This window comes from Physeter macrocephalus, chromosome 7, assembly GCF_002837175.3.
Source record: "Physeter macrocephalus isolate SW-GA chromosome 7, ASM283717v5, whole genome shotgun sequence".
NCBI lineage: Eukaryota > Metazoa > Chordata > Mammalia > Artiodactyla > Physeteridae > Physeter > Physeter macrocephalus.
Genome location: NC_041220.1, coordinates 15,672,640 through 15,693,018, shown reverse-complemented (window position 1 = coordinate 15,693,018; position 20,379 = coordinate 15,672,640). Strand labels below are relative to the sequence as shown.

At 47.3% G+C, this 20,379-nt stretch overlaps 2 protein-coding genes and 1 long non-coding RNA gene across 30 annotated transcripts in view; 1 reads left to right on the top strand and 2 right to left on the bottom strand.

The window, feature by feature from the left end:
- Nucleotides 1–11,650, top strand: part of UNC5C (unc-5 netrin receptor C) — a 416,430-nt gene extending 404,780 nt beyond the window's left edge. Inside the window, exons 13-16 of the mRNA XM_024126662.2 lie at nucleotides 1,104–1,253; nucleotides 3,206–3,370; nucleotides 9,528–9,706; nucleotides 10,472–11,650. Of these exons, the coding sequence (XP_023982430.1) occupies nucleotides 1,104–1,253; nucleotides 3,206–3,370; nucleotides 9,528–9,706; nucleotides 10,472–10,637 (660 nt within the window). The 3' untranslated portion in view covers nucleotides 10,638–11,650. The remainder of the gene's footprint in view (nucleotides 1–1,103; nucleotides 1,254–3,205; nucleotides 3,371–9,527; nucleotides 9,707–10,471) is intronic.
- LOC129392232 (uncharacterized) lies at nucleotides 1,182–10,534 on the bottom strand. 4 transcript variants are annotated; one of them, XR_008617755.1, is made up of 5 exons: nucleotides 9,856–10,530; nucleotides 7,789–8,419; nucleotides 6,847–7,017; nucleotides 5,181–5,317; nucleotides 1,182–2,857 (listed from the first exon to the last, which is right to left on the bottom strand). It is a non-coding gene; the product is annotated as an uncharacterized lncRNA (long non-coding RNA). The 4 variants fall into 4 exon arrangements; XR_008617757.1 differs by having other exon boundaries at nucleotides 6,847–8,419; nucleotides 9,856–10,172; nucleotides 10,251–10,475; XR_008617754.1 differs by having other exon boundaries at nucleotides 6,847–8,419; nucleotides 9,856–10,534.
- The window catches only part of BMPR1B (bone morphogenetic protein receptor type 1B), a 454,241-nt gene continuing 444,421 nt past the window's right edge, over nucleotides 10,560–20,379 (bottom strand). For 21 of the 25 annotated variants that reach the window (XM_055085847.1, XM_028491661.2, XM_055085836.1 and 18 more), the window contains 6 exons: nucleotides 16,677–17,111; nucleotides 15,936–16,015; nucleotides 14,843–15,109; nucleotides 12,995–13,050; nucleotides 11,649–11,796; nucleotides 10,560–10,649 (listed from right to left, as the gene is read on the bottom strand). The gene's annotated coding sequence lies outside the window, so the exon portion shown is untranslated. Of the gene's footprint in view, nucleotides 10,650–11,648; nucleotides 11,801–12,994; nucleotides 13,051–14,842; nucleotides 15,110–15,935; nucleotides 16,016–16,676; nucleotides 17,112–20,379 lie in introns of all 25 variants that reach the window. The other 4 variants (XM_055085837.1, XM_055085841.1, XM_055085845.1 and 1 more) reach the window with 4 other exon arrangements.

Genomic DNA, 20,379 nt, shown 5'->3' with positions numbered 1-20,379 from the left:
TGGAATGGCCTGAGTGATCACCTGTGTTATTGAACCCCATGCTTCCAACTGAAATCTCACCAAAGAAGAAAATCGTATTTTGTTTTTATATTGTTATAAAATCCGTTATTTTCCTGAACCCCTTTGGGAAAAAAGGTCACAGATGTCTGCGTATTTTTATCACTAAAACTTCTAAAGCACGAGAGGAACAAAATGCACAAGGATGGTTCAGACAGCAGAGGAGACTCAGGATATTTGTTCATTGATAACTTATGGTTTGCTGATGTTTGGATAATTGCAGCTGTAGTTGGAAATGCTTCATTAACTCCCATTAACTAGCTTGAGGAGTGGAAGTAGATATAGAATTTATCTTCATGTTATATCTTTATAGCATAAGTAAAGTTACATAGCAAATTTAATCAGCCATGGTTCTTGAAAAATGAGGTGGTTTTTAAAAAAATTTAATCTGAGTGACTATTTAGATCAATAGTTGGTGCTGAAAAATCCTCCTAATCTGTATCAGTGTACTTTCCTCTGTTAGAATATTTAATGAGCATATTTTTATTTTTTGATAATTGGGAATTGTGCAGTGGATAATTTGAAGCAAAAATTTTATTTCTGTAGGTAAAGAAACTGAAAAAAATAGAAAAAGTGCCCAAAACACATTCCAGATTTTTATTTGTTAGCTAGTATTTCCAACCTAAGATCTGGTTTGTTTTCTAGTTGTTTGCCCCTTTCCCTAAAAGTTCTTTGAAAATCTACTTACGTATCTGTTTATCTACGTTTCTACCGATTCTTTCTTTTTCCGGGGATTCTCCCCATTTTGGGTTCTGATTGTCGTTGCCCTGTATTTGATTAAATACCCCCCTTGTTCGTCAGGAAGTGTGGACGGTACTGAATGTACCGCACAACAGTGTCGTGTGGCTTGCTGACACAGTCCTTGGCCGGTAGGGCCCGGTCACGTGCGGACTGGCCGGGGCCTCAGTTGGAGGGTCTCGGGGCTGCAGGATGGAGGTCACGTGCTGCACAGTTAGGTTTGGGGCTGGGGGCAAAGTGAGGAAGCGTACCATGGAAGGCATGCCCGTCATTCATATTTGCTTTTGGTTTGGGACATGTCGTCGCAGGAGGTCTTGCAGCTCGAAAGACAGATGGGAGGACAGCTCCTAGAAGAACCTAAGGCCCTTCACTTTAAAGGCAGCACCCACAACCTGCGCCTGTCCGTTCATGACGTCGCCCATTCCCTCTGGAAGAGCAAATTGCTGGCCAAATACCAGGTAAGGTTCCCAAGCTGAACTAAAGGCTTGGAGACATCTGCAAGAGGACTACAGGGATTTAGACAGAAGATGCTCTCTTCCTTGAAAGTGACCCTATCTTAGTACTCGTTTGTCCAAAATAGTTGGGGGATATTTAGGATTTTTTGAAAAATACTCTAGACATACTGGAGGAAATGCTTTTTTCTGAATTCTCTTTCAGATAACTTTACTCTCAGTGTTTTACTTTTGGTAAATAAGATTTCCAAGTCCATCATGTCTGTGCATTCTCAGAGTAATGTTAACATTGAATTGGGAAAACCAGCCTCAAATGCATTCATAGGAGAAAGGGAACATTGTTATCCCACGTGACACAAATTAGGCTTCGGCCTGGCTAGGAGAGTGCCTTTACATTGAAAACTTAGAAGGAACCTCAGCTTGGAAGCTGGCATAAATAAAACCTGGTCAGGATTTTATTAAATAACAGCGTAACAATACTGGTCGCAAGTCCCACTGTATGTAGCTGTGTGTGGGAAAAACAAGACTCTCCAGAGGTGTGCACCTCCTCCTCCATCAGCCAGCCCAAGCTCTCAGGAGACTGTGTGATGGGATCCCTAGCCTCAGACCCGTCCTAGGAGTCGCGGACGCCCTTAGGATAAGCAGCGAATCCTTGTCTACACACATGCAAATCCAGTCCCACACCCTGCACTGTAGCTGCACTGGTTGTGATTTCCTGATGTAAGTCAATGAACATACTAGAAGGGATGAAGGGGAGAGTTTCAGCTGCATTCTTACTCTCAGATATCTGGTACTTACACAGAAACTGTGGGAAACAAACCTACTAGTTTGCTTACAGTCTCGAGCTTTGATGGGGGTACATGCTCAGCACTTGATTGAAAGATCGGCTTTAACTTTCTCATTAAATCTCCTCCTTTGCTTTCTTCTTTCTCTGATTTTGCAACTGCCATAAAAGTCCACAAATCTTACCCTTTTATGAACAATTCTTTTTGCGCAACCATAATGGAAAGTTGTTTTTATAATAACGATAACCTGATGTTAGTTTAAGCTAAGCCTGGCTGAGTTCTCACCATCTGCCAGACTCTCGTGTACTTTGATTAATCTCATTTAACCCCCTCCATTCAGGTACTCTCTTGCTTAGGTACAGTCTTTCACAGATGAAGGAACTGAGGAAAGGTTAAGTAACTTGCCCCAAATCACCAAGTAAGCAAGGGGAAGGCATCCTATTTGTACTGGATTTGGCTCCAGAGTCTCTGTTCTTAACCAACATGGTCCACCATTTTGTATCAATCCTTCTTTTTCCTTTATTGAAAAAAAGATTCTTGGGCTCTGTGAGGTGATCTAGACTCATAGACAATTGTGTCTGTTAGAGGCTTGGTGCTTTCTAGGCCAAGAACTTTTCTGTGGCAGCTAATCAAGCCTCCGGTTTCCAACTTGTAGTGAGTCTTGGCTTTCCCCGTCCTGTGCCGAGGGCGGGCATAGGCATGAAAGGGAACTGGGTCAGTGCATCATCCTTTAGACTTTGCTTTTCTCCAGGGCACCATGGCAGGGATTCCTTTTAATGGGCAGTGACTGGAGCGTGTAGGTTTTATGTGGGCAGTTGTCTAAACCTGAAAAAAAAAAAAAGATCATTTACGATGTGTGTGTTTTTTTTTGTAAATGACAGAGAAGTGGCAGGATGGTTAGGGATCAGGATTCTGGGGCTGATCCCCTGGGTTCAGGCTCAACTCTGCCGCTTTCTAGCTGTGGGACTTTGGGTGAGTTCCTTCACATCTCTGGGCCTCAGTTTTTTTCACCTGAAAAGGAGGTTGGGATGTGCTTGTGCATGGACCCCTCGTGAGGATTAAATAAGGTAACCAACACGTGCGGTACTGAGATGAGTACTCGGCGGCGCGCCGTCTGATAGCTTCCTTGAGCGTTAGTCCCTCATTTGTGGTTCCCCCTTTTATTTGCTTCAGGAAATTCCTTTCTACCACATCTGGAGTGGGTCTCAGAGAAACCTCCACTGCACGTTCACTCTGGAAAGATTTAGCCTGAACACAGTGGAGCTGGTCTGCAAACTCTGTGTGCGGCAGGTCGAGGGAGAAGGGCAGATCTTCCAGCTAAACTGCACCGTGTCCGAGGTAAGAGGCGCTCGTTGGTCTCAGACCAGAGGAGGGACCGACCTCGGGGGAGGGCCAGCGCCGTATAAAGTGTCTCAGTGTGGGAAGTCCTGAAAAGCTCTCTGGAGGGCCTGCTGGTTCATAGAATCGTATTTTTAATGAACACAGGGAGCTAAAATTATATGAAAGTGTAATAGAGGATCCTTTCCAAAAAACAGGACTTTTACGTCTTGTGACACGAACTTAAGGATCTTGTCCTAACTTTTTACACGGATCTGAACTTCAAGTATAAGGTTCAATTTAAGTATCGCACGCATAGAGTAGCTTTCCCAAAGCATCCCTGCTGTCCCCTGTTCCTCACATCCTCCGCCTCTCCTCGTGTTCTGGTTCTTTCCTCGGAACTCACCTGCCTTTGGCTGATCGTACACTCCCTGCCCCCTCCTTTTGCCTCCTTTCCTTTTATCTCCATGTCGAAAGGAGAAGTCTCTTGGTCTCCTTGCTCTCTCATACATCATCCTCCAAATAGAAGAGATGCCCTTCCCCCCGAGGTAGGAGAGACAGTCCAGAAATAGACGTAAAATCTACGCGTTTCCCCCCTCGCACCGGTCACACTGCCTTTCCTCGCCGTGACCCTCACTTCCTGCAGGTGGGACTTTGTCATTTCTGAGATACAGACATAGAAAATCATCACCGCTATTTCAAACTTCTCTGGGTGGAAAGAGGGGGTGCTCATGACCTTATTGGTTACCTGGGACCCCAGGGCTTGGCGTTAGAACCGTGGAGACGCTTCAGGCTGGAGGGACAAGAGGAAAAGGACAGGGTGAAAGGAAGGGGGCAGCACCGTCCGGGGCCTGTGGAGCTGAGCCTGGGGCTGCTTTTTGAGCCACAGCACAGAATTGTCGTCTTTCAGAGCTACAGCCGGACGGTATATGATTTAAAAGACTCCTTCCTCGCTGTCTCATGCACAGTGACGAATGAAACGTCACTCTGTTCGGCGTGTCTCGCTCCACATGTCGTATTAAAAGACAGTCTTCCTTAGCAGACCGAGGGGGGAAGCACGTCAGCCTTGATGCTGCCACCTCCTCCTTTCCCACAGCCTGGCGAGCTGCGGTCATCATTTCCTCCCTCCGTTTCATGAGACTTTTGACTCATAACTTTAGTCACAGGCCTCGGTGACATTCATAAGGCATGATCTTGGTGTCAGGGCGCCATGGCAACCGCCGGGCCTTTCTGTGTGCGGGCCCATCTCCCGGGCCCGCAGCGCCACCCCTGCTGGCTCGGGAGGGTGTTTTCACTTTCCAGGCCCAGCAGGTCTGCAAAGCTCAATACCCACCCAGCTCCAGCCACAACAAAGGCTGCGGAATTTTGGAGGGGGGGCGAGGAGGTCTGCTCCTTTGAGGCTTGCTTGCTTTTCAGCGTGAGCGCTGTGCTGAAAAGGCAGATGAGCTGCGGCCGCGAATGAAAGCGCGCTGGTCAGGGCCCCCCCCACCCACCGCCACCCCTTGCTTGCTTTTCAGCGTGAGCGCTGTGCTGAAAAGGCAGATGAGCTGCGGCCGCGAATGAAAGCGCGCTGGTCAGGGACCCCCCCCCCGCCACCCCACTTTCCAGGCCCAGCAGGTCTGCAAAGCTCAATACCCACCCAGCTCCAGCCACAACAAAGGCTGCGGAATTTTGGAGGGGGGGCGAGGAGGTCTGCTCCTTTGAGGCTTGCTTGCTTTTCAGCGTGAGCGCTGTGCTGAAAAGGCAGATGAGCTGCGGCCGCGAATGAAAGCGCGCTGGTCAGGGCCCCCCCCACCCACCGCCACCCCCGCCAGACAGGCCGACCCCTCACCGAAGAGACAGTGTTGCGTCACAGCGTGATGAGTTTAAGGACTTTCTTTCCTGCGCCAACACAGGGGAAAGATGATTTCTTTTGCAACCTGGTGGCAGTCAGCTCGGGGAGGCCGACCCTTTAGTCTCCGCAGAGGCCTGTGACGGACAAGCACACGTAACGGGAGGAGCGGGGAGGCAGCAATGACCCGAGTCTAATGGCTTTGGGGACTAGGGGCCACTCTGCTGCTTTTCCTTCTGGGTCACCGAGTCCCACCGTGGCTGTTAGCATTTGAATGCGGTGCCTGTGGCCCGCAGAGCGGCGAGGGTGGGGCTGGTACTGATGTCGGGAGCCAGGCTGCGTGCTGGTGAACAATGGGCTCTGGAGAGCCCCGAGACCTGGATCCTCATCAAAAGCTCGAGGAGGGGTTCCCTGTGGCTGACAAGCCATAACCAACCAGAGAAAAGGCTCCATTGGTGTTGTCTGTCTTCTGGACAGGGCTCCTCCCTAGGGTCACACGGCAGGCTGGCAGGTGGCCCGGGGTTGCAGTTCCAACGTCCCATCTCCTGAAAATGAGCTGACTTGCCAGGAATGGGCTGCTCCCCTCCCCCTGCTACCCACTGCTCAAGGCTTCGCCAGCGCTCCTTTCTAAAGCTGCTCGGCCCTTGGCCTCTGCAGTCAGGCACAGGGCCTGCTGCCCCCCCCACCCAGGGAGACCAGGCTGTGCTTGACATAGACCGAGGTGATGTCAAGAGCTGAACGATTGTTCCTCTCTAGGTGCCTTGGCCAGAGATTCCTTACCTAGAGATAAAGCCTTTAGTCTCACAGAGATGAAGTTTAAGAATGAAAATGCCTAGAAGAGTTAAAAGTATGAGGATAAATGATGATAAAAGGTTTTTCCTTGGAGGGACAGGGGAGGTAATAAAGGAGAAGCTGCCCATCACCATCAAGAGGAAAGAAAAGTAGAAAAGAGAGAGAAACTTCAGTCTCGTTAGGACTTTTAGTTTTAACTACAGTATAGACAAAGACGTTATAACCCTCTTAACCATCGACACACAGCACTTTCGTGCACACAAAGCCTCACTCTGCTATAGCCATCCTATCTATTCACCTCCTCTGTTTTCTATAACCTGTTCAAAAAGGACCCTTGGGAAAATCTGGTTTTTCTAAGTGACTTCAGGAAGAGTCAGAATACAGGAAAGGGAAGTCGTTTCTCCTGTGGAGTGTTGAAAATGTGTGCCATAGCAGCTGTTTGGTTAATGGTGAAAAATCATATGTTTAACCAAGGGAATCATAACATCAAAGACAGATGGTACCAATATCATAAACAATTATTATAATAAGTGTTCCGTGAGAGTATACCTGGAAGTGAAAGAAGGAGTAACAGCAACAGAAATTACTAGATGAAATTTGAATGTAAGTGTATATATGTATTTTACCTCCAAGGCTGCTGTCAGCCATCTGATAAGAGAGACAAGAAATCATGTCCTTTTGGCTGTGTTTCATGCACAAGGACATAAACAGGCACAGTAGCCAAGGCTGGAGACTCGGGGTTTGAAGGCCCACGTAAAGTGCTGACAGTTCTTTATTCACCAAGAGAAGGGGGACAGCGTGTATGTGTGAGCAGACCTTCCTGGGAGTCGTGCCTGCCTTTACCTTCAGTATTGAACAGTGAGGAGAGCCTTACCTTTAGCCACATTTAGCTGGAAGGAAGCTCAACACTGCTCTGCAGGGTGGGCTTCTGTTAGGAACTGGCTTCATCCTCTTCCTCTACCAAAAAACATACCTTCCTCTCTTCAACAAATATGAATCGAGTAGCTCCTACATTCAGGGCACTGCCCTGAGGGTCCTAGAAGGTCTGAGGATGACAAAAATACTGTCATCTCCAAGAAATTTGGGAAATCAGAGGAAGTCATCCGTAAGTACAGCCAGCGTGCATAGTGCAGACGTAGGAGGAGGGCTCCAGGCGGATGGCTGTGCTCAGGGAACATGCTTTTCAGCCCGGCTTTTGGGGTGTTTGCCTGACCGAGGTTAAGGGGAAGGGCAGAAGAGCTATCAAAGGTACATCCTTAAGAAAGGCGCTAGGAACAGTGAATGGTCCAGTCGTGCCAGCGCCACCCGAGAAAGGCAGGAGCCCGGCTGTCAGGTGGAGGGAGCACATGGGACCCCCTCCTCCATGGCAGGCCTGGCTCTCCAGGCATCCCTGGGGCTTCAGGCCAGCCCATCAGGCAGGTCCTGCAGATGACCCTCATGGCCTGATAAGGACCTGGGAATCCACGTGGTAGGAGAGCCATTTAACACTTACTAAGAGAAGGCAAGAGAAACGTCAGCGCTGGGCTTTTAGGAAGATGAGTCTGGCATAAGGGATAGACCGCAAGGAAGCAGCAGGGAGGCCACGAGGCAGCGCTACACCAGGCAGACACCCCCCGCCCCCCCCGCACCCCGCCACCCCGCCTGCAGACTCCGCCTCCGCTGCGGGCCAGGGATGGGCAGGACGGGTTTCCTTCCAGGCCCCATTGTTACGGTCCAGACAAGAAGCAAGCAGGACTTGTAAGTGGGCGGTAGCGCTAGGCCGTGGGATGAGGTGTGACTTCTCTACGCCTGTGCCCGCCCCCTCCCAATTTTATACCTAAGAGAAGTGCTGGCCACTTGGGTGCAGACAGACATTCCCAACATAAATCTGTTGAAAACCACGAACATGTGCCTTCAGTCCTCTCTTCCGGTCCCCTTTGTTTAAGCCCTTTGCCCTTGAGGTCAGGAGCCCTCTGTCCTCGTGGTCCCTTGGAAAGAGCTCTATACCCAGTGCAGGGAAAGCGCTTTGGGATTCAGGGACTCCAACTCCCATTTGTTGCTTCTGTTTTTCATACCAGTCTTTTCAGTCCTGGTACGTGCTGGAGTCAACATAAAGGAGCCACTGGAATCCTCGGAGGCTCAGTTTGCCAAGCTTTGGGTGCTGAGGCCAAATATTGTGATCACAGCCAACACCACTTTATGTTCTATGGCAAAAAAATGTGTTTTGCTCTAACGTGCCCTCCAGAGCCCCCGGACGGACCCTGTGCCGTGTGATTGCACGAGCCTCGCAGTGAGCCTTGGCTGCTGATCCTGGAACACAGACAGTGGCCCCAAGGTGCAGGAGCGGCGGGGTCACTGACGTCTGGGCGGAGCCCTCCGCCAGACCCCGAGACTTCCTGATGGCTGGACCTGCGTGGGGCTGTTTTATCCTCCAGCAACTAATTATGTTCACCACGGAGTTACCTGCTCTGAAAAAGAGAGAGATGACATTTAAAGTAGATTAAGTGGATTTTCTTTTATTGCTTTAATGGTCCCCAGGCAACATTTGCTTTTGCTTTTCCAACCAGCAGAAGTGATCAGAAAATGATTAGAGTTTCTCCTGCAGATGAATTTCAGATTTTGCAATCGTGCTGTTTTATGAGCTGAAACTATCTTAAGAGCCAATCTGTGGTTTTCTCTACTAAAATTAGATTTAAAAAAAAATAAGGGTGTACAGCAATTGGAGGATTCTGTTAGCAGCTTGCCCTAAGGCCATGTACTGTGTTCGCCATTTTCTTTTAAATAATTAGTCTTAATTTGATGTCATTTGGAGGAGAGCTGTGTTCCCTTTCATTCAACAGAAGCAGGACCGAGCCATCTTCTGCAGAGGTTAGAGGGCGAATTTACTCAAGCGTTTGCCCAGGGCTTCCCCTCAGGGTCAGACAGACAGTCTCTAGAATCTCAGATCTAGATCAGTTCATTCTCAAAGAGCTGCCCTTTTGAACACTTCTCCTCCCGCCCTGAAATCTAAACCTTTAGGAGTACTGATATTCCCTTGCTCATCCTGGAGAATCCCATTAGAAAAGCTGCAATCGAATTACACCCGAGCTTTCCAGCTAGCCCAGTCCTTACAGAAGACCCATAGATCCAAGGCTCTGCAAAAATCAGCTCAGAATGTTCCTCTTCCTCTCAGCCAGGTTACAGAGAATCACAGCTTTCCGCCAGAAAGAAGCCATTCTCACTAAGGAGAATATAATAACATTCATTCTCTTCTTACCATTCAAAGCAAGGCATTATGTTGATTGATTGGTTCAATGAGGATTGCTTTTGTCTTCAGAAATAATGCTGTGTTGTTCTTACAGAAGACCCATAGATCCAAGGCTCTGCAAAAATCAGCTCAAAATGTTCCTCTTCCTCTCAGCCAGGTTACAGAGAATCACAGCTTTCCGCCAGAAAGAAGCCATTCTCACTAAGGAGAATATAATAACATTCATTCTCTTCTTACCATTCAAAGCAAGGCATTATGTTGATTGGTTCAATGAGGAATGCTTTTGTCTTCAGAAATAATGCTGTGTTGTTCCTGTGCCTGAACTACAGGAACCTACTGGCATCGATCTGCCTCTGCTGGATCCAGCAGGTACCATCACCACCGTGACGGGGCCCAGTGCTTTCAGCATCCCTCCCCCGATCCGGCAGAAGCTCTGTAGCAGCCTGGACGCCCCGCAGACGAGGGGTCATGACTGGAGGATGCTGGCCCATAAGCTAAACCTGGACAGGTGGGTATGGCCAGGCCTCAGAACTAGGTCCTGTTAGACAGCGGGCTCCAGGACTGATATAGCTGACTCAGGGCAACATTTGTTTTTTTTTTTCTCCATCTTGTACATTTACTTACTTTTCATTATGACAACACGTATTAAGCTCCTACCTTGTATCTTGCACCATGGTCTTGCAAACGCATTGTTGAGAGACATCCTGGGCTTATCTGACATTTGTAGATACCAGGTTTTGTGATCCACTTCGCAAAGCTGACAGGCTAAATCCCCCTAAATGATACATCCATTCACTAATTGGTCCTCACCTCCTGCTGAGCAGGACCTGATGCTGGACGGGTGATTAACATGCTAACCGCAGCGCTGCTGTGAAGTTATGAAGAGACCTCAGGAGCCTCTTCTTTGTAGAACGTTGCCATCACTACCAAGCAAAAGGCATGGCATAACCTGTCAGAGATGATCAGAGCCTGGGCTGGAAAGAAAACATAAGTCTCTTGGTTTCCTGTTGAGGATGTGACCCACAGACAGCTTGTCTCTTAAATTATCTTACTCAGAGTTGGGGTCAACAAAGTTAAGGCATCACGGCTCCTGTCAGGGGCTGAAGCTAATGAAGTGCGGGCTAGTTGTTCAGAACGGCTCACGGCCACGGTTTCCCGAGTGGGTGCAGCTGTACTAACAGAAATGCACGAACGAAAAGGTTTAGTAAAAACTGAAAGGAAAATAGATCCGTAAATCACCCCATTCAGCACATTTTCCCATTACCAATTACAGGTACTTGAATTACTTTGCCACCAAATCGAGTCCAACTGGCGTCATCCTGGATCTCTGGGAAGCACAGAACTTCCCAGATGGAAACCTGAGCGTGCTGGCAGCCGTCTTGGAGGAAATGGGAAGACACGAAACAGTAGCGTCGTTAGCAGCAGAAGGGCAGTATTGACCCAGGCTGGGGCTGAAAGGGAAGGAGAAGGGTCACAGGGAGTCTGTGGACGTCCGGGGGCGCAGAGCTGAGGAGGAAACCCAGTCTAGGCCGGTGAGCTCCACAGGCAAGATTGCGGCGGGAGAGAGAAGGAAGACAGACACAGCTGCCGATATACATGCCCACTCTACTCGGACATCGTCACAGGAGTTGAGGACAATTGTACAAATGTGTATCTTGAATTTAGAAATCAACCTAATTTTCCTCTTAGTTGGGCTGTATGCAGTGTGGTACAGGATCTTACAGTTTCCTAGGAAACGCTTTTTATTGCTATCCAGATATATGGATAAACTTTCTTAACAAACCCAGTTTCTACAAACGTTGTTTACATCAAATTGGACAGGGATGCAGACACTGCCCATGGCTCGTTCTATTTTTGTTTAAATCATTTGAAGTTGAAGCTGTGGACGGTTTGCTGTGTCTCTTTCAGATTAGTAATTTACAGAGAAATCACAGACTTCACGTGCATCAAGTGTCTCAGATAATCCTCCCATCAGCGTTCTGTTTCTAGAACTTGTAGAACCAGTGTTACTGTTTGTATCAGGGAAGTGGAGACTCTAAAGGAGAGAGGGCTAAGACTTCCTTATTCCTTGAGGGCACCCGCCTCTTGCCCTTGGGGAATAAAGCTATAGCGTGGCAGGGAAGACAGATTCACGTTCAACCACACAAACAAGCATTTTTTCCACAACGTGTGTGTCTGTAAGATGCAACTTGAAGTGGTTTTTTTTTTTTAAAGGTATTATTATCATCATTATTATTATTGATGAGTATTTACAAGTATTCTAGTAAAAGGATTTTCTTTTAACTTGTTTTTGTTAGCAGTACTGTTAGTATTTAGGTATTGACCTGACCTGGGCACCTTCTCATAACAAGGTGGGCGTGGTCACCAGTTTAATTAAACAAACAGGCATTGCTTCCTTGACCTTTTATCTTTCTTCCATCATTCTGCCTGGAAAGGAGGTAAATGCTTACTGGCTTTGTCAGTCTGGCCTCTGAGCCTGCTCGGGCAGGGGCTGGGTCCTCTGAGTCTCCTCACGAGAAGCGTTCTTCAAGCGTTCCGATTCGGGCTCACTCGGCATTGTGGTCACACAGCCCCACACGCCTCTCGTGGGTCCTCTGTCTACCTTGGAGGCAATGTGGTTGAAGGAACAGCCTCTGAGCTAGAAACCGGTTCTCATTCTGGGTTTGTCATTGTCTAGCTGTGCTACCTTGGGAGAGTCATTTACCCTCACTGGACCTCAGCTTCCTCACCTGTAAACTGAAGGGATGGGATTAGATCCGCTCAAGGTTCTCAAATGCTCGACTTCCACTGTGATGCCCCCCCCCCACCCCCTCTCCTTCATCAGTATGAAGACCACACTGGACGCTGACTGGATCATTTACAGATTCAACTAGCCTTTCGCCCAGGCTACGTTATGCCTTTCAAATAGTTCCGACTTGGAAGACGATTATTCTAACCTGTAACATATTTGTTATGCTTTCAAGTCTTGTCTTTGTGTCATTGCATCATCATGCTGTTCCCCCAGGGATGGCATCCCTTTATTATCACTTTCTTTCCTCTCTTGGGACCAGTTGCCTTCCTGACTAGTTGCAAATTATGTTCTATTATTGTCTTGGTCAAAAATTTTTTAATTAAAAAAATTTTTAACTGAAAAATAGTCAGTCAACAGACTACTTTGTGTAAACTATGATATTTCCTTAGGACCATCACAGGCTTTTTGTTTTAACACAGGGACTCAATTCATTCAGCAGGTGGGGATAAAGAGTCAACAGCCCAGGAGCCAAACCAAGATTGAACAACAAGCACCCGTGCGTATGAATCAGAACTTTCAAAACATGGCTGTGGTTAACTTTGGGGCTGGAGGTATCCAAGTTGCTGACTGGATTTGAATTAGAAATAATTTTATACCCTTTTCCCCTTCTTTCCACATATATTTCCTCTCCTGACTATTTTGGTAACTTTTTGATACTCCCAGGTTCCTCCATCCTCACCATCGAGAAACTGTTGGTACCCTTGTAGGGAGCCTTTTCTTTCCTGCCTTTTATTTCTTATCTTCTGTTTTAGATACATATTCCATAATCTCTCTCAGACCACCCCCTGTACCATATATAAGAATATGTTACACTTATTGTGAAAGGGAAAGACTGCACTAACAAGTTCAGTGGATAATGCTTATACCAATGCATCTTTGACCAAAAGATAGTAAAATTATATTCTACATTAAAAAAATTTAATAGATAATTTTTAAAAAGGAGAAGGAGGAAAGAGAGCTGTTGTCCATTGCTGCATCTTAAAATAACTTCTCAAGGTTACTCACCATTACTGGTTTGGGGGGCTGTCATCTATGGAAGTGAAGAATTAGAAATCTTATACCTAAGGAAAAATAGAAAGGAGCAAACATGGAGTATTCAGATAAATCAATTCCAAAACGGACTGAAAGTCACCAACACAGAACTACAGAACACAGCAAGAACTGTATTTTTGAGGCCCCCATGGAGGAGGGGGCCTTTGGGGTTCACTTCGGTGCTTCGTGGTTTTTGGTAATACATCTCAGCACCGGAAACGGGAAGGGCGGTTGATTCCCTATAAGTGAGGTGTTCATCTGTCATTAGACCCTGTTATGTGCCCTGTCAGGTGAATGGCAAGTTCCATATGTACAGCGCAGCATTTACATTTATATCAAATGATTTTCCCTGCGAATTCTGATTTCCTTCTTTGCGGGGAGTGACGTAATCGCTGTTAGACTGCTCTCAAACTCAGAAGATCCAGACTCAGCAGTTCAGCACGTAGGGAGCCGCCTTCTCAGCCACCCTGTGACACGTCCTACCTGTCATTCCTAGGGTTTCTATGTAGGTTGTGAGCAAAGACCAGTTTACTTCATCTGGAAGGAAAACAAATCGATCACTTGTGCATGGTGCCACCTAGTGGTGGATAACACAATCTAGCCTGAGTCTGATAGGAAAACTCGGGAAAAGTTGTTTGACCAAGGAAATGGATACCTATAGCGTCTGCAGGACCTTTATGACAAATAGACCTGGGGAAATTTTCACTTCAAGTATAGTTTTCTTATTCTCACATTGTTTTTCACTTAAATTAGCCATACCAAAAATTACATGTCCTCAGGAGCCTAGTACGTTTGTTACTAACTCGTTCATACACAACACGTCTCAAGTTGGGTTTTGGTTATAGGAATAATAGAAGTACATAAAAATCTGTACAAAACCGTTTTTGAAGAGTTGTCATTTTTAATATTTATATTTTTCATTGGGGTTTATATGTTTTAAATCTTACTTTTAGTTCTCTAGTATTTATTTTTGAGGGTGTAAGAAGCATCCACTTAGAAATAAGTTTTATATATGCAAATGAAAATAGTGCATCTAATGAAGTGGAAACTGTGTGTGGTTGATAACCAAGGAGAAGACATTAGCCTCCTGAATTTGGGGATCTAAAGGCAGAGGTTTCCTCCTGTTTTCGTTTTCCTCTCACCAGACTCATTCAAATTTCCTTTAAGTGATCCGGAAGGAACAGAAGTTAGATTCCGAATCGATAACTGGGCACAAGGTGAGGCCAAACGTGTAACACCGAGGTGCTCACAGCCAGTAGCCTTTTCATAAACAGCATGAACACCAGCGGGGATACTCGGCTACCCAGAAAAATGCCCATATTGTCACAGGAGCAATGTGAGCTCTTCCAAGGCAGGGCAATATTTGGGGTGAGATGTCCTTTGTTAAACTGCATAACCATTAGCCATTTTTATATATACTATTATTTTGTAGATTTTAATCTTCCAACTTTCAAATAGTAGAACCATTGTTTAGGAAGAAGTCATGGAGACTGAGTTCCCGTCAGTCGAGAAACTACACAGTAATATTTTTTTAGAGGTATTTCTCCTATAAGGATATCTTAAACATTCCAATAGTATACTCGGTTTTTTTTGTTTGCTTTTTTTACTTCTGAAGAAGAGCAGACAAGGCTCTTGCTTATGTGTCCGTAAGTGTGTCTCTGTCGGGGACACAGCAGCTGTGCTCCTGGTCCACTTACTCCGCTGTCTCTGTCATTTATGTTTGAGGAAGGGAGCAGTGGATGATCACTGTCTCCTCAGAATTCACAGCCTTTGCCGCTACAAGGTCTGCCCCCATGAGGTCAAGCGAATAAAAATACTGACCTGCAAGAGAGTGTACAGGAGGTAGAAAAAGTTTAGTTGTCGAATTCTCAGTCTGCAGGTCGAATGGGAGCGTTGGCTCTCGCTGAGCAGTTGCTCTGGTCAAGGTATCAGTCTCGCACGGAGGCCTCGGTCCTCAGTCCAGGTCCACGGCCGATGAAAGCAAGGATGGCTGTGGAAAACAGCCAAAGTGAAGTTGGTTTTTATCCATCTTCTCTGAGAACAGGCGAGCTTTTGTGAGTCAGGATGCCATTGCTCAAAGCCAATTATCTGTAAAGATGATAATGGTCAATGAGCATTCGATTTTATGGATCCAATAAAGGGAAGTATTTTTATTATTGATTATCTCGAGGTAATCAAACATGTTTTACCTTTCGAGTGCCTCATAGCACCAACTATTACACTTTGCTTTTTCGGGTTTTTTGTATTTTTTTGTTTAACCTTACTGAGCTAATGTTGACCGAAATCCTTAGAACTTTGCCTCTGTGCACTGAAGTGCTGTTTCATTACCCTAAGAAATCTCTTTGTATAACCTCTGGCTGTAATGATGACTTTGAAATAGTTCCTTTGCCTCTCAAATGATATTCCCCACCCCCCACCCCCGGAATAGGCATGAAGGGAATACATAACATTGTAAGCATTGTTCATTTAAGGCTGTGTCCATACAGGTCAAGTAAGCCAAATGGAGTCATAAATATCTCCAGAATTCATGCCTGAAACCTCCTATTTTTGAAAAGTAGGGAGATGGCCTTGTATGTCACTGGGTGGGTTTCTGATACAGACTAACGATTAACTTCCCGGTCCTGTCGTCTTATAAGCCTTGTGATCGCTCCCATTTGGGGAAATCCTGCTCTAAAAATCTCTCTTCAGAAGAGTTCATGGCGCCCAGCTTTTTCAGTGGCCCTGTCACCTCCCCGTACTGATCCACAGGTAGGATATTTATGGGCTCATGAAACAAAACGTAACGGACGCCCCCAGCCCTATTTTAGCATGGCCGAGGGCGGTGTTGCCAGGACAGACAGGAACTCCACAAATGCGCTAGCACACAAGACCAAGCAGGTGTAAGAGGCTACTTCCCAGCCCGCTGTATACTTACAGACTTTCGCGTATTGCAGAGAACTGTCCGGAGATCTTCCGGTGTCCCTGCAGAATGTCAGGAGGGTCTTGGCCTACCAGCTATGGAATAGGAAACAAGGAAGGTGTCCTGAGATCAGGTCAGCTGCCCACCAGGCAGAGCATTTGCTACCGTATGCCAGCCTCTAAACGGGCCATTTCAGACTGTGCCTCAGCAAAATTCTAAGTTGCTGAGGCCACAGCACTTCAGGGTCTTTAATTTAACAAACATGCTCCAATCCTACGTGCCAACCTTAAATTCCAAAAGTCTACTGGACTTGGCATTGTCACAGCTGCTGCTAAGCCTGATGGCATCGACCCAGGGTGGAAAATCCCTCAGTATGGAGTTCAGAATGTGAATCGTAGGCAGTTTTTGCCGATGGGCAGCCTAAGAATCGATGAGCCCTTCACCTCTGAACGTCAGCACTATCGTGAGGCAACATCCAAGAATCACGACCTGAACTATGTCCTAGATGCTAAACCTGTTTAGAGCAGCATAAAAGAGCAAGAAATCCACGGCCGGTGGAAGATGCTGGACAGCAATCGGAACGAGCTGAATGTGCGATCTGCATTCTCCCCTTTGCTCTTTCCCAGGCCTCCCGTTGGTAGTGAGACCCTCACCCTCCCGACGGGATGCGTTTAGCCCAGTTGCAGACACTAGCATCCCTGTGTGTGTGTGTTGTGTGTCAAGGTGCTGTATGTGTTCACCGAGTTTAATGCCGACCTGTCGCAAGTTGGTGACCTTCCTCGTCGCTCTTTCTAAAGAAGACAACCAGCGTTTGTCAGAGAAAACTCCCCAGCAGTCTGCAGTGAAGTGCCGTGTCGGTCACCTGCTACTCCCTGGGGGACAGTTCAACTGCAGAAATGTCACATTAAGGTTTTGTGCTTTGTTGTCTTTCTTTTCTTAAACATGACACAACTTTGGCTTTTCGGACACGGAACACTTCTTTTGTTGTCGTGGAGTTCCCTCTTGCTGTATCTTCTATGCAATTCCTTTTCTAGAAAATCTCTGCGGAGGCTTGCTCTCTGGGGTCCTGTCCGTGTTGCCCATGCGCTGGAAGCGAGGGATGCCGGCTCTGGCTGCGTCTCTCCTCTCTCCCTGGCTGCCTCTCCCCATTTTCCTGCAGTCCCTCGGTTTGTAAATTTGCCTGCATTTATCCTATCAGCCAACATGTACAAAATGTAAAAGAATTTTTAAACAGGTAATAAATTATATTTATAAGCAACAGAGTGCCACCTCCCTTGTTTCTTCACAGCAAAGCCCTCTGTGAGAAGAGTCACGTGGTGTTTCCTTAATAGGGCAGAAAAGCTCTTGGATTCTGCACAGATAGTAATCTCAACATCCCTCGAGCCAGGATGAGGTTCTAGACGGTGCTTCTCAAGCGTCTCCACACACTTGAGTCACGAGAGGAGCTTTACCAAACAACTGCCTGGATCTCACCCTCAGAGAACCTGACTTCGTGGGTCTGGGGTGTGGCCTGGGTGTTGGGAGTGTTTTAAGCCCCCGGGTCAGCGGTTGTGGGGGGACCGGGTCTGGGGAGTGCTGTCAGAGGCCCTGGGGAGTTGGGAAGAAAGCAAGTGGGAGGCCAGACCCTCAGAGACTCGATTTTAAATGAAGTCTGCACAGAGAGAATGGACTTGTGGTTGCCAAGGGGGAGGCGGGAGGGGGAGGGATGGAGTGGGAGTTTGGGATTAGCAGATGCAGACTGGTGTATACAGAATGGATGAACAGCAAGGTCCTATTGTATAGCACAGGGAACCGCATTCAACATCCTGTGATAGGGGAGGACCTTCAGGATGGCAGAGGAGGATGTGGAGGTCACCTTCCTCCCCACAGATACATCAGAAATACATCTACACGTGGAACTGCTCCTATAGAACACCCAGTGAACGCTGGCAGAAGACCTCAGACCTCCCCAAAGGCAAGAAACTCCCCACGTGCCTGGGTAGGGCAAAAGGAAAAAGAAAAAACAGACAAAAGAATAGGGACGGGACCTGCACCTCTGGGAGGGAGCCGTGAAGGAGGAAAGGTTTCCACACACTAGGAAGTCCCTTCACGGGCGGAGACTGCAGGTGGCGGAGGGGGGAGGCTTCAGAGCCGTGGAGGAGAGCGCAGCCACAGGGGTGCAGAGGGCAAAGCGGAGAGATTCCCGCAGAGGATCGGAGCCGACCTGCACTCACCAGCCCGAGAGGCTTGTCTGCTCACCCGCCGGGGCGGGCGGGGCTGGGAGCTGAGGCTCGGGCTTCGGAGGTCAGATCCCAGGGAGAGGACTGGGGTTGGCGGCGTGAACACGGCCTGAAGGGGCTAGTGCGCCACGGCTGGCCGGGAGGGAGTCCGGGAAAGAGTCTGGGGCTGCCGAAGAGACAAGAGACTTTTTCTCTTTCCTGGTGCGTGAGGAGAGGGGATTCAGAGCGCTGCTTAAAGGAGCTCCAGAGACGGGCGCGAGCCGCGGCTACCAGCGCGCACCCCAGAGACGGGCATGAGACGCTGAGGCCGCTGCTGCAGCCACCAAGAAGCCTGTCTGCAAGCACAGGTCACCCTCCACACCTCCCCTCCCGGGAGCTTGTGCATCCTGCCACTGCCAGGGTCCCGTGATCCAGGGACAACTTCCCCGGGAGAACGCGCGGCGCACCTCAGGCCGGTGCAACGTCACGCCGGCCTCTGCCGCCGCAGGCTCGCCCGGCATCCGTGCCCCTCCCTCCCCCCGGCCTGAGCAAGCAGAGCCCCAGAATGAGCTGCTCCTTTAACCCCGTCCTGTCTGAGCGAAAAACAGACGCCCTCAGGCGACCTACATGCAGAGGCGGGGCCAAGTCCAAAGCTGAGCCCCGGGAGCTGTGCGAACAGAGAAGAGAAAGGGAAATCTCTCTCAGCAGCCTCAGGAGCAGCGGATTAAATCTCCACCATCAACTTGATGTGCCCTGCATCTGTGGAACACCTGAATAGACAAGGAATCATCCCAAATTGAGGAGGTGGACTTTGGGAGCAACTGTAGACTTGGGGTTTGCTGTCGGCACCTAATTTGTCTCTGGCTTTGTGTTTATCTTAGTTTAGTATTTAGAGCTTATTATCATTGGTAGATTTGTTTATTGATTTGGTTGCTCTTTTTAATATATATATATATTTTTTTCCTTTTTCTCGTTTTGTGAGTGTGTATCTGTATGCTTCTTTGAATGATTTTGTCTGTTTTTAGTGCTTGTTATCATTGGTGGATTTGTTTATTGGTTTGGTTGCTGTCTTTTTTTTTTAATTACTTTATTTTTTTAATAATTTATTTTTTATTTTAACAACTTTATTTCTTTTCTCCCTTTTCTTCTGAGCCATGTGGCTGACAGGGTCTTGGTGTTCTGGCCATGTGTCAGGAATGAGCCTCTGAGGTGGGAGAGCTGAGTTCAGGACGTTGGTCCACTGGAGACCTCCCGAACCCTCATAGTATCAATGGACAAGAGATCTCCTTCTCAACACTAAGACCCAGCTCCACTCAACAACCAGCAAGCTCCAGTGCTAGACACCCCATGCCAAACAACTAGCAAGACAGGAACACAACCCCACCCATTAGCAGAGAGGCTGCCTAAAATCATACTAAGTTCACAGACACCCCAAAAACCACCACCAGACGTGGGCCTGGCCACCAGAAAGACAAGATCCAGCCTCATCCACCAGAACACAGGCACCAGTCCCCTCCACCAGGAAGCCTACACAACACACTGAACCAACCTTACCTACTGGAGGCAGACACCAAAAACAAGGGGAACTACGAACTTGCAGTCTGTGAAAAGGAGACCACAAACACAGTAAGTTGAGCAAAATAAGAAGAGAAACACACAGCAGATGGAGGAGCAAGGTAAAAACGAACCAGACCAAACAAATGAAGAGGAAATAGGCAGTCTACCTGAAAAAGAATTTGGAGTAGAGATAGTAAAGATGATCCAAAATCTTGGAAATACAATGGAAAAAATACAAGAAACATTTATAACAAGGACCTAGAAGAACTAAACAGCAAACAAACTATGATAAACAACAAAATAAATGAAATAAAAATTCTCTAGATGGAATCAATAGCAGAATAACTGAGGCAGAAGAATGGATAAGTGACCTGGATGATACAAGAGTGGAAATAACTACCACAAAGCAGAATAAAGAAAAAGAATGAAAAGAATTGAGGACAGTCTGAGAGACCTCTGGGACAACATTAAATGCATGAACATTCGAATTATAGGGGTCCCAGAAGAAGAAGAGAAAAAGAAAAGGACTGAGAAAACATTTGAAGAGATTATAGTTGAAAACTTCCCTAACATGGGAAAGGAAATCAAGTCCAGGAACCCAGAGAGTCCCATACAGGATAAATCCAAGGAGAAAAACGCCAAGACACATATTAATCAAACTATCAAAAATTAAATACAAAGAAAAAATATTAAAATCAGCAAGG